The following is a 12,651-nucleotide window of genomic DNA, read 5'->3' as shown; positions in this document are numbered from 1 at the left end:
TTCAGTCTCCGGCGGAAGATGTAGAGACTCTGCTGTCCTGATGTCAGTGGGGAGCTCATTCCATCACTGAGGAGCCAGGACAGCAAGCAGTCTGGATTTCGAGTGATTAGCTCGAATACATAAAGAAAATGAATGAGAAACAAAAGTACGAGTTTCCTCGAAGGATGTATACAGGGGCTCAGGGCCTAAACGGCAGCTGACCTGTCTTAACAACAATGGGTGTTCCCAGGAATTGTGGCTCCACCTACTCAGCTTGGCAGCGTCTTCGCCTGTATTTATTTATTTATTTGTATGCGTGTTACTCGCATAACTAAAAAAGTATTAAACCGAATCTCATGCACTTTGGTGGGATGATTGGTTATTATCCGGGGCTCATTTGATTAGATTTTGGGATCGATCGGGTCAAAGGTCAAGGTCATGAAAAGGTAAAAATCTTCTTTTTACCATAGCACGGTCAATTTTTATCCAATTGGCATGCAACTAATGCCAAAATGTTCATAATTCAATGCCCAATCTTGTGATATGCGAAGGTATGCGCTCTACGGAGTGCCCGTTCTAGTTTTTTGTGTTTTTATTTCTTTATTCAACAATTGTACATGTACAATTTCATAAAGTGCCACTTGGAAACGACAAAATACATTTAACTAATAAGCCAGGGGGTGCCGAACAAGTGTCGCTATCTTGACAACTCTCCATATGTTCGTTCGCTGGCTCACTCTTAGTTAACCAAGTGAAGTTTAGCAACTGAAAAGTATTCGACAACTCTTTGATTTTTGACCTTTAGCAATGTATACCGACTTTGAATGTTTGAGTTAAAACCGAACGTAAGAGTCAACCATGTATCAAACTAAAATGTGTGTTGTGTATCTTCTCGTATGAGTTCATATTAACGCTCGTGATTAACCGACAAATGTGTAACTACAATTAAACTCAGTGGCGGAACCAAAGTTATCGTCGTCGTTTTCCGGGGGTAGAATTTGTTGCCACACCTCGCAGTCAGGTTCCCATCTCGCATGAATGGAACGATATTAGCTGTAAAAGCCTGTAAACTGGCTGTATGGATCTCGCAGTTCGCATTATTAGTCGGTATCTGTAGATTGAACGTGGAAACTGTTTCCTTTATTCAACTGTAACGTGTTGTGTGTCCGTTTGTGTGGAGAGTGGGAGATAAATAGCCGCTAGCCTAAAACTACCAGTTCTGCTAGGTGACGTGAACACCACGTTTAGCGCGCGAGCTCGTCAGCCAAGCTCCAACAACAGACCACAAACAGAGCAAAGATGGTTGAAGGTATATTTGACCTGCCGGTGGAGAAGCAGATCTTTTATGCTGTTTTGGGATTTTCGTGGACGGTGTATCTATGGGAAGCATACCTTTCTTACAGACAGGTAAGTTTGACAGCATCCGGCTCAAAGTTACTTTGAGGGTAAAAGACACTCAATCTCATTAATTTCATACAGAAGCTAATGTTAGGTAGCTGAAACTGATGCTTTTTAAATGTTTTTGCACATTTAAGGGTACTATAAGTTAATACAACATTATTTGTTTACCTATCTAGCTAGTTGTTTCACAGCCTTTATATAACAAACACCTGTGCAAATATACTGTGTATAGATACGATCAGTATAGTTTCAAGGTTACGAATGGGTCAGCAGTGTTTTCAAATGTCTTTTCACTTTGTCAAACTATGACAATGTATTACATTTCCGCCTAACAAAGTTCTCTAATGAACTGATGTGTATGTAACATTGGTGCTGATCTCTTCCCCCTTCACAGAGGAGGACATACAGATCAACAACACAAGTGCCACAGGAACTCTTGAAGATCATGGATTCCGAAACATTTGAGAAGTCGCGTCTGTATCAGCTGGATAAAAGCAACTTCAGCTTTTGGTCTGGACTCTATTCTGAGACTGAGGGGACGGTAAGACAACTAGTCATTTAAAAGCCATCCATCACTTGACTTGTGCTTTCACAATAGTTAGCGAGGATGTGTTGATATACGTCAGCTGTGAGTGTCAAAAAGTGTGTGTGTAACTTATGTCACTTCAAATGGACATAGAATGGCACAGAGTACTCAGATTGTTGAAGTGAAAGCTCTATTGTTTAGGTCACCATGTATATCCAGTTGAACAATTTTCATTATTTATATGAATGCAATGTGTTAAATCTTCGATGTAATGGGCTTATGCTATCCTTAAAACATTTCAGTTGATCCTGCTCCTGGGTGGAATCCCATTTCTGTGGGATGCTGCTGGTTCTGTGATGATTCGCACGGGATTGGGTTCAGAGTACGAGATCACCCAGTCGCTCGTGTTTCTGACGCTTGCCACCCTGTTCAGTGCCTTCACTGGACTTCCCTGGAGTGTGTACAACACATTTATCATAGAGGAGAAGCACGGCTTTAACCAGCAGGTACACTGACAGACTGCACAGCATACATGCTCTTTAGGCCGGAAATCGGCTGTTAAATATTTGTCGGTCCTTCCTCGGGGAGAACAGCAGCTGTGATCAGCTTGCCCACCATAATGTATTTTAGCCTACATGGATCCAACATGATTTTGAGATGTCTCACACTAGCATCCTCTTCTAAAGCTGCAATGGAGGTTGTGTATTTTGGCAAAACAACAATTGGAAACATGAAATGCATGCAGATGGACAGCAAAGATGAACTAATGCAACAGGACCTCATTATCTTTGACTGAAAGCTTCTCATCGTGATTAAAATATTGTAACTAATATGAATTCAAGCAAACCACAGCAGCTTTCTCCTGGAACAAAACAAAACACTCTTATACAGCCACATTTTAAGTCCAGTGTGGTTGTTTTATACCTAAAATATCACCAGTTTATGACCCAGACCATTATTAGTCAGGCATTCAAATGCACACACATATCTTTCACCATTGCCTTTCTAAATGAATGTTTTGCACTCTTCTCAGACATTGGGGTTCTTCGTCAAGGACACTGTCAAGAAGTTTATTGTGACCCAGTGTATCCTGCTGCCTGTCACATCGCTGCTCCTCTACATCATCAAGATAGGTGGAGACTACTTTTTCATCTACGCCTGGCTCTTCACCCTGGCTGTTTCTCTGGTTAGTGCTCTGTGCAACGAGTGTTCTTCTGTTAACCAATAGGATAACTTGTTGAAAAGGCATCTTTGCGTGACTCTGGAACTGCACTTTGGCTGGTCGTTTTGTACTAGAAGCCTGTCAACGTCTGTCTTCTCCTGTGTCCTCAGGTGCTTGTCACAATCTATGCTGACTACATTGCTCCTCTCTTTGACAAGTTTGCTCCTTTGCCAGAAGGAGAGCTGAAGACAGACATTGAAGATATGTCCAAGAGTATAAGCTTCCCCCTTACTAAGGTGTATGTGGTTGAAGGTAAAGTAAGACTCCAAACCTGTGAAATCATAAACATTTCCTGTTCTTTTCATTTAACAACTTGTTGTCTTTTTTTTATTTTTTTTATGCGTAAAATATTTCTGCAGGTTGTCTTAACTAAAACGTTTTGTTCTATATCCAGGTTCTAAGCGCTCGTCGCACAGCAACGCATACTTCTATGGGTTCTTCAAGAACAAACGCATTGTACTTTTTGACACTCTGCTGGAGGACTACTCTCCTCTCAACAAGTCTGGAGAGCCACAACCCGAGCAGCCAAAGAGCGAGGATACATCCGACGAATCAAAAGCCAAGCCCAAGGTTACATGCTCATGAAGTTTATTCAGTTCTTATTGCACTCTTACAAACCAGTATATAGTATTTTTTGTAAAACAGCACGCAAAGTAATCAACATGGATTGTCACTTTGGACTTCTCCATCCAATAATGGTCTCATAGTTTCTTGACATGGCAACATTTTGAGTAAGATGCCATTTCTTTCTGAAGGAAACATAGCTAATTGGCAATGCAAGCAACAAGAACAAGAACGTTCGGTTTTTGGAACGTACGACTGGTTTGGAAGTGCTCATTCTGAGCGCTGTCTAGAGCAACGCCTGGCTACCCAGAGGTGGAGACTACAAATCCAATCAGAAGTAGCAGCCTGTAGTTCTTCCTTGCATCCAACTTCATCTCCGTCCTGCTTTTTCTGTCTAATGAGCACACTAAGGAATTAATTAATCAACTACATTTATCATCAACACTGAATCAACAGCACATATAACTATTAAAGTTCATTCGGCCTGTTTCAGGGACACCTGTGACCTGACAGTCGTCTGATTGTCTGGCTGTGTAATTCAACAGTGGTTCCCTTACATTGACCTTTACAGAACAAGAAGGGATGCAACAACTCGGAGATCCTTGCTGTCCTGGGTCATGAGCTTGGCCACTGGAAGCTCGGCCACATGGTCAAGAATATAGTCATCAGTCAGGTGACACGTTTTCTTCCTCGGTGTCGGCATCAAAATTACAAGTTGGCCCGATTACACATGATCAAACGCCGACAGTTTAGGTGTCAGTTGACATGCTGATAACATCCGCTTACTCTGTTGTTTCTGCAGATGAATTCCTTCTTGTGCTTCTCCCTGTTTGCTCTTCTGATTGGACGCAAGGAGCTGTTTGTAGCTTTTGGCTTCAATGACAGCCAACCCACATTAATAGGCTTGATGATTATCTTCCAGTTCATCTTCTCCCCGTACAATGAGGTGAGTGTGGGATTCATAAACATAGCTGAGAGCTAATTATATATAATTTCCTCTATAACATCCGTGCCAATTTGTATTTGTATATCTTTTTTCTTTGCAGGTCCTGTCCTTCTGTCTGACAGTCCTGAGTCGCAGGTTCGAGTTCCAGGCGGATGCTTTTGCCCGCGGCATGGGCAAAGCCTCCGAGCTCTGCTCTGCCCTCATCAAGCTCAACAAAGACAACCTGGGCTTCCCCGTGGCTGACTGGTTGTTCTCCATGTGGCACTATTCCCACCCTCCCCTCCTGGAGCGCCTCAGAGCCCTGGGCAGCATCAAGCAGGACTGACGGGGCTGGAAGGGGGAGGGCCGACTGCTGCCTCCTCCAAAGTGCTTCCGCAGACCGCTCCTCTGCCCTGTGAGGCACCCTGGTCTTTTTCTACCTTTCTGACCACCCCACCCAATCTTGTTTTAGTCAGTTCTTTACTTGCCCTACTTTCTGATTTGTTCCCTTGGAACCTTTGTTTTAAACAAAACCAAAACATATCAGCACAAACCAGCCTAAACAATATCTTAAGTCTGCACTCTTTCTACAGAGACACAGAATATGCACTTGCTAAGCGCAATACATTTGGGCAATGCGTGTTTAGCAAGAACTATTGTTGGAGCACAGGTTGCATTCAGCAGATTGACCTGAAGGTTTAGTTTCTGAATTTATTCTATTATCTGTCCAATTTGTTTACGCTTCCTTTTTAGAAAAAGAAAAAAAAGACTTTCATTTAAAAACCTGAAATTTAACATATAATTATGTGTTTCTGTTGTGATGTGAATAAGACATCCAACTGTGAGACTCATCCGTTTTTTTAACGTGGTCAATCCTACAGTATTCTTGAGTTTTTATTTATTGTGGATTTGAAAAACAAAAAGACATGAAAACAAACACTCAAGCCAATGCTTTTGCAAATGCACAAGCCGGAATTGGATTTGTCTCAAGTGCAACTGTTGCTTCTTTAGAAGTATCTCCAGGCGAGCTCAAGACTAAAAATCTTAATCTAGTCATCAACTCAAATTCTCAATTTTGCAAAGGAACTATGCAGATACTTAGTCATGGTGAAACAAATGTGAGTGCCTCTGTTTATCTGTTTTTGTTCAGACGATGGACGCATTATGAACAGAGCAGTGCAGAATATTTCATTTGAATTTAGTTTAGACATCATTTGTTTTTACATGCACTGCAGGGAACTTGTTTTATTTTTTCTAAAGCATATGTTTGCCGAAAATGTTCCAACCATACCTGTACATATGTAACTTAAGCGAGTTTGAGTAATGGCGTATGATGTGAATTGTGAAAACTGTTGACTGTGGTTTGAAGTTTTTAGTTTATGCTGTGTTTTAGTTTCTTCTCTTGGTTTCTGGTGAGCCCAGAGTTACCTGGCGAGCAAGGTATTGACAGGGGACTTGGGGAAGGGGGTCCACGAGGTTCCTTTCACCACAGAAGCCAGTGTTTGGTTTGTTCAGCGAGTGAACTGCATTCTCTCTTTAATGCGTTCAATAAAATCCTTCAAAGCGTTCCTTATTGGTGATGGATCTATTTGTATTTCATTATAAATTATTGAAAAAGTTGTGAAAATGGAAACATACTGTATAGTTTTGAAATGATTCAAGAAAATTATCTGTTAGAGAAACATTACTTCTTTAGATACTTACAGTTGCGGCATTTTGTCAATGAAAATGTTAAAAAGGTAACGGAGGCAAACTCCAGTCTCATAGAATTGTTTAAAAGAGCATATGTCAGATTGCAGTAAAGGGGCAATGTCAGCCATATAACGCTTTCTAGATCTTAAAACTCATTCAACAGCATACATTAAAGCAAAATGGGAAAAGGAATCTGGGATAGATATTTCTGAGAAAGAATGGACATTATTATGGGAATGGAAATGTACCAGTTCAATGAGCTGGCGAGAGTTTAACTGGAAAAATTGTATAAGATATTTCGTGCACCATCTCAGACATCTCATTATAGCGATAATATTCCTGTTTGCTGGAGAAAGTGTGGACACCAAAGCGCAAACCATTACCACATCTTCTGGGACTGTCCCATCAATAAAAACTTTTGGAAGGCGGTACACAATGCTTTACAGGACATCTTTCGCAAGGACATTCCTTTGGACTTTAAGATTCTGTACCTTGGAAATACACCTCAAAGTTGGCTGAAAGGTGACAGACACTTGATAAATGCAATGCTGGTGGCCAGTAAAAAGACTATTACCAGAAAATGGTTATTACCAGAGTCCTACAATTACATCATGGAGAGACATTGTAACAGAAATCTACGGAATGGAGCAGATTACAGCTCATGTTAACCATAGAATGGAAACATTTCTTAAGCAATGGCAAAAGTGGTGCAACTATGTCACAGATAGATGGCCTGACCGTATTTCTTTCCTTTATGGAAAATGATTTCTCCATGCTTTATTTATAGTTTTATTACAATGGTATTGTTTTTATTTCTTTATTTTTATGTGTTTGTTTTTTTACTTCTCTTTATACATAAAATCTGAAAAATTTAAATATTTCTATGTGAGATTCTGAACACTAATAAACTTTAATTATTTATTTTTAATAATAGTTGTGAAAAGGTTAAAGTAAGTGTGTGTTCCTAAACATGACACAGCATGGCTACATCCTTTAGGTCTTAGTTTTCAGTAATAGGCCTACGGCTTGATGAGTTTTCAGTAATCATGCCAGCATAATCAGTCTCTTATACTTTTTAATGAATGCATTACTTGTGGACAGAAATGTAGTATTTCGTAGAATTCATTGAGCACTCGGTCTGGGAACTGAAATTATGATTCATGGATTCATTGTAGCTTTCTAATATGTAACTGTTTTTGCCACAAAGCTTAAGATATAAACAAAAATCCAAGGTTTTTCCTTTTCTTTCTGGATTTGTATTATGTCCCCACAACTTTATTTGAATATGAAATGATAACAAAGAAATCTTAAAAAGCCTGTAAAATGTTATGAGAAATATAATGAAGAATTGAAAACAAATGGTCTGTGATCGTTATTTAAATCGTAATGTGGACAAAAGGAACAATGCATTGTTGACTTACAGGAACAAAGTAGAATTTCATGTTTGATGATGAGATGAGATAAAATAAGATAATCCTTTCTTAGTCCCGCTTTGGGGAAATGTACAGGTTTACAGCAGCAAAGTAGTGCACACAAGACATGAGATCAAATATAACAATAGGCAGTAAACGGTATATAAAACATGAACAATACGGTAACTGAATAATATATACTATAATATATACACAGGCAGAATAAATATGGCTATTTCCACAGTGTATACTATTGATATTAATATTGCACAGGTTTAAGTGTTTTGTGGTCTACTGGGAGCTCAGCTGGTTGTGCAGCCTGACAGCAGCAGGAAGGACCTGCGGTTGCTCTCCTTCACACACGGGGGGTGAAGCAGCCGCTGTCTGAAGGAGGTGTACAGAGCTGCCAGATTGTCCTGCATGAGGTGGGAGGTGTTGTCCATCAGGGATGATATCTTAGCCATCATCCTCCTGTCTCCCACCACCTCCACCGTATCCACTGGACACCCCGGCACACTGCTGGCCTTCTTGACCAGTTCTTTCAGTCTTATCCTGTCAGCTGTGGACATGCTGCTGCTCCAGAAGACCACTGCATAGAAGATGGCTGATGCCACCACTGAGTCAAAGAAGGTAGCACTCCTGAAGACCTGTTTCCTCAGCAGAATGAGTCTGCTCTGTCCCTTTTTATAGTGCATGTGTGGTCAGACCAGTCCAGTTTATTGTTCAAGTGAACACTCAGGTACTTATACGATGTTACAATATCAATGTCCATTCCCTGGAAGTTCACTGGTTCCGGGAGAGAGTGTTTAGTCCACCACCAGTTCTTTGGTTTTTACCTGAGTTGATCTGGAGGCAGTTCCGGGGTCGCACCATTCTATGCAGTCCGTATTCCCTGTCGTCGTCGTCGTCTTCGGCGGAAATGAGTCCGACGAGTCATCATTCAATAGTTTTATGATATTGATCGATTCAAGAAAACATAAAAAATACAGATCTATTTATGGTAATATTTGGTAAAAATTGACATTTTAATAACTCTTTTTTTGAAACGCCAGAAATTAACGTGATGACATCACCTGCATAGAGGACGTGCGAAATCACGTAGAAACGTTTGAGACCATACCATTACGAAAAAGGGACACTGTGTTATTCCTCCCCCTATATTCAACTCAGTGTTACTTCTATTTAAATCATATTTATTTGCGTAGTGTTGGGTAATGTTTATAAATCGTTATTTCTTTCAATTTCCCATCAGACCAACTTAATGCTGGAGTCGTCGCCCCTGTCTGGCTAATAATGGCGCCGTCCTGTGGCGTATTTTGAGGACAAGGACACAATCCCCTGTCACAAGTGTTTTCACATGTGAGTATCAAACATGGCGAGATTTCTGAGGCCGACGGTTCGGAGTTTTGTCACCTCACAGCTGAGAAAGTCATCCGACCAGGTAAAACACGTCCTTGAAACACAATTTGAGTGTTATACTGCTGTGTGAGAATCATTTCAAGTGAATTAGCGTTAGCCTAATAGTTTTAGCTAACATAAAGCTTTCCTCACAAGTAGGTAGACCACAGCTGGGGACTGATTGTAGTTCAGAATACTTTTGTCGTAATGCAATTTAGGGACCGATATACAACAATGCTCTCAATTACAAAGGATTCGTTTAAATCGCAGCAAGTTGTGGCTAAATATAACTCCTGTAGTTGCGTGTTTAAAATGGCTTGGGAAAGGAATCCAGTTCAATGTATTTGTTTTGTTCTCTGTAACAATGACACTAAAACATCTAAACGTTTCTGGTCCGTTCCAAATGCCTCAATTATCACTTCGCAAACAATGAATCCTGTTGACCTACTGACCTTCAGAATCGGGTCATTTTCATCTGGTCCAACTGCTTCTACCGGAATAGCCACTGTCTCTTAACCATATTCTCAACAGAGTATTTGTTTCTATGTTAAACTTTCCCCCGCCCTGTGTCAGCTAGGTGAGCTGGGAAAAGGTGCAGGAAAAGGTGGTGGCGGTGGAGGGTCCATCAGAGAGGCCGGTGGGGCCATGGGGAAGAAGCAGGCGGCTGAGGAGGAGATGTACTTTAAGTATGCCTTTCTTTCTTTTACAGCAAACAAATGTGGACTAACCATATAAGTGTCCTTTTTAAAAATTAGGATCTTACCATACTGTCCTAATTTATCTTTGTCCATACTTCGTTTCCTCCCACTCTTTTCTCACTCTTTATTCTTATGCTCCGCTCTCACCCACTATCTGCACACAAGGCGTAAGGAGCGGGAGCAGCTGGATGCATTGAAGCAGCATCACCAGGAGGAAATCGATCACCACAAAAAGGAGATTGAACGTATGCAACGTGAGATCGACCGCCACAAGGGAAAAATCAGGAAGTTGAAGCACGACGACTGAGTAAAACCCTCCTAAGGAAACCAGAATCAGTATTCTCACCAATCCAACCAGACACCTCCAATACTTACTCAGCTGCATGCATTGTATCACCTCGACGGACATCAATGTAAAGGAAATTGTTCTGTAAATGCTTGAGAGTTATTAAAACTGTTCATAGAGTTATTATGGTGTCCTGTGAATCAAGTTCTACAACTCCTTCAAGTCTTTTCCTATTTTTGTAGGTGTGGTCGGTGATGTTTTTTGCATGCAAAACACTAAAGTCAAAACAAATGGTTATTTGTGATGCCTCACATGGCAACAACTTCACCAATTTTATTTCTTTGTGTGATGGAGAAATACATTTGTAATGTAAATGGCATTGAAAGTTCTATCTTTTAGTGCTGTGATAATTAGATAAATAGAAAATCCAATTCGAGTAAATTGCTTGTTTTTACAATTAATTATGGAAAACTACCATTCTTTTACCTGAAAATTAATTAATTTTAAATATTTAATGTTATGGGCTGTTGAATAAATGTAATTTACTGATTGAGTGATTAATCATGAGTTATGATGAGGTATAAAACATGTGTAAACATTAGGGCTGTGAAACGATTAACTTTTTTAATCAGGTTAATCACAGGTTTATGTGGATTAATCATGATTAATCACATATTACCGATATTCTCGGTATATTTTGTGAGAACATAGAGATTTATGACAAAAGACGGATATATACATTTATACATTCTTCTATACAATGGTGCTGCAACTCAGCAGTTATTTAGCAGTTTTCTTCCATATGGAACATTAATACATATTCATCCTAAACAGAATGTTTAACCCTCCTGTTACCTTTCGGGTCCATTTGACCCCTTTCAATGTTTAATGTCGGTGTTCTTTGGGGTCAATTTGACCCCAGGCTGTTTTTCACTGTGTCAAACATATCAGAAATATCAACTTTTTTATTTATTTGAAGGGCTATTTAGGTAGTCAACAAACAAACATAAAGTACCTCACACTTAAACTTGGGAAGCAATATTAATTCTAATAATTTTCTGGAGGTTTTAATTGCTGGGGTCAAATTGACCCCGAGGGTAAATTATGTTAGTAAATGTAAAGGTAACAGGAGGGTTAAACAGAACATTTTTCTCTTGTTTGTCAACCATTAACTCCACCATGATACAATCTAAAGGCCTCTAGTCTTCCTCTAGCAGCTGCTGAGGCAAACTGACTGTGTGGGTTTTCTTCATGAACTGGGCCGTGATGAAAGGGACGGCGGGGACACCGCTGCAAAGCTGAAACCTCACCGGCCCGGACACGGACAGGTGGACAGATTGATAAGTGACTTTTTTTTTGCTCGGTCCCGATGCGCGCGCACGGAGCTCTGTGGCGAGCGAGACGGAGATCGATAAGTGTTAACGCAACGCGTAATAAAAGAACAAAGACGTGCTATAGAGAACATGTCAGGGGGCGGGCCAATCTTTTTAATGTCATGCGATCTACCAACACTACGCCGCGATCGACTGGCAGGTCGCGATCGACGTGTTGAGACCCTGATCTACAGGAAGTAAAAGTCGTCACAAGGTTTCCGGAGTTGAACCTGCGGAAGGATCATTACCGATGAACAGACCGTCTGCATGAGAGCGGACAGAGTTCAGATTGAAGTGGTGTATTGGAAGCTCATTTTGCAAGTGACTTTTTTTTCGTCCCGATGTGCGCGCACACGCCGGCATCCGAGCTCTGGGGTGCGCGAGACGGAGATCGGAGTCATGTTAACGCGACACTAGAGACAGAATGACATGCTGCTGTAGAGACGACCAACAACAGACGGATTGGAAGCTCATTCTGCGCATGCGTTAAATGCGTAAAAAAAACAAACGAAGTTAAACCTGTAATTGAATTAACTGAGTTAACGCGTTATTTTTCACAGCACTAGTAAACATAGGTAAATAAATAATGAAGTATTTAGGAATATGCCTGTGTCGACGTTGCCAAAGAAATACTAAATTTAAATGATTTTTGTGTTCATGGGGTTGTTTAATTTTGGATTAGATTCTGCTTTCGTTATGCATATAGTCACATGTCAATATAATTAAAAGACCACAAACTTGCACAGTGAATATGGGACCGAGGGCCCTGAATTAGTTGCTCACTTAGCTTGATTGGTAATCTTTCATGGAAGCACACAGGTTGCGTACACTGGCTTTCCGAAATAAATAAATCAGTGTGCATGAGCTCTACATGCACACTCAAAGATTTCAACGTTTTAATATCCAGTTGTTTCCAGGACTTTGTAAATGTCCTGACATTTTTGTTTCCTCTAGTGTGCATTATCTCTAAATACATGACCAAACACAAGCAAGTTATAAAGTAACATGTCTTTTCCTCAATTAAGCAAAAGCCCATTTGAGTATGTATTTTTAGCCCTATATTGGCAAGCAGTAACAACTCTTTTTTTAAAGACAAATTGAGAATAGTATGAAAGCATACATTTTCATTTGGGAATCAAAAGAGAATCACTATGATAAATAAAAATATCCATATT

The 12,651-nt window shown here is 40.3% G+C and overlaps 2 protein-coding genes across 2 annotated transcripts; both read left to right on the top strand.

The window, feature by feature from the left end:
• The first annotated feature begins 995 nt into the window (after positions 1-995).
• Positions 996-6,185, top strand: zmpste24 (zinc metallopeptidase, STE24 homolog). The gene is made up of 9 exons (XM_056426866.1): positions 996-1,386; positions 1,775-1,921; positions 2,209-2,412; positions 2,940-3,092; positions 3,239-3,380; positions 3,523-3,698; positions 4,264-4,365; positions 4,495-4,638; positions 4,739-6,185. Exons 1-9 carry the CDS (start codon positions 1,279-1,281, stop codon positions 4,961-4,963), a joined length of 1,401 nt encoding a protein of 466 aa, XP_056282841.1. The 5' UTR covers positions 996-1,278; the 3' UTR covers positions 4,964-6,185.
• Positions 6,186-9,050: 2,865 nt separating this feature from the next.
• atp5if1b (ATP synthase inhibitory factor subunit 1b) lies at positions 9,051-10,286 on the top strand. The gene is made up of 3 exons (XM_056426867.1): positions 9,051-9,162; positions 9,693-9,805; positions 9,983-10,286. The coding sequence occupies exons 1-3, from the start codon at positions 9,094-9,096 to the stop codon at positions 10,122-10,124; spliced, it is 324 nt and encodes a 107-aa protein (XP_056282842.1). The 5' UTR covers positions 9,051-9,093; the 3' UTR covers positions 10,125-10,286.
• The last annotated feature ends 2,365 nt before the right edge of the window (positions 10,287-12,651 follow it).

The sequence above is a fragment of the Pseudoliparis swirei genome, chromosome 11, assembly GCF_029220125.1.
Source record: "Pseudoliparis swirei isolate HS2019 ecotype Mariana Trench chromosome 11, NWPU_hadal_v1, whole genome shotgun sequence".
NCBI lineage: Eukaryota > Metazoa > Chordata > Actinopteri > Perciformes > Liparidae > Pseudoliparis > Pseudoliparis swirei.
Note: the sequence above shows the minus strand (reverse complement) of the source record. Positions and strands in the feature narration are given on the sequence as shown.

What these genes read in the sequence shown, in the direction of transcription:
- zmpste24 (XM_056426866.1), top strand. Translation starts at nt 1,279, where the DNA reads ATGGTTGAAGGTATATTTGACCTGCCGGTGGAGAAGCAGATCTTTTAT. An exon ending in CATACCTTTCTTACAGACAG is followed by an intron (nt 1,387 to 1,774) that starts GTAAGTTTGACA and finishes CCCCCTTCACAG; the next exon opens with AGGAGGACATACAGATCAAC. An exon ending in ATTCTGAGACTGAGGGGACG is followed by an intron (nt 1,922 to 2,208) that starts GTAAGACAACTA and finishes AAAACATTTCAG; the next exon opens with TTGATCCTGCTCCTGGGTGG.
- atp5if1b (XM_056426867.1), top strand. Translation starts at nt 9,094, where the DNA reads ATGGCGAGATTTCTGAGGCCGACGGTTCGGAGTTTTGTCACCTCACAG. An exon ending in TGAGAAAGTCATCCGACCAG is followed by an intron (nt 9,163 to 9,692) that starts GTAAAACACGTC and finishes GCCCTGTGTCAG; the next exon opens with CTAGGTGAGCTGGGAAAAGG. An exon ending in GAGGAGGAGATGTACTTTAA is followed by an intron (nt 9,806 to 9,982) that starts GTATGCCTTTCT and finishes TCTGCACACAAG; the next exon opens with GCGTAAGGAGCGGGAGCAGC.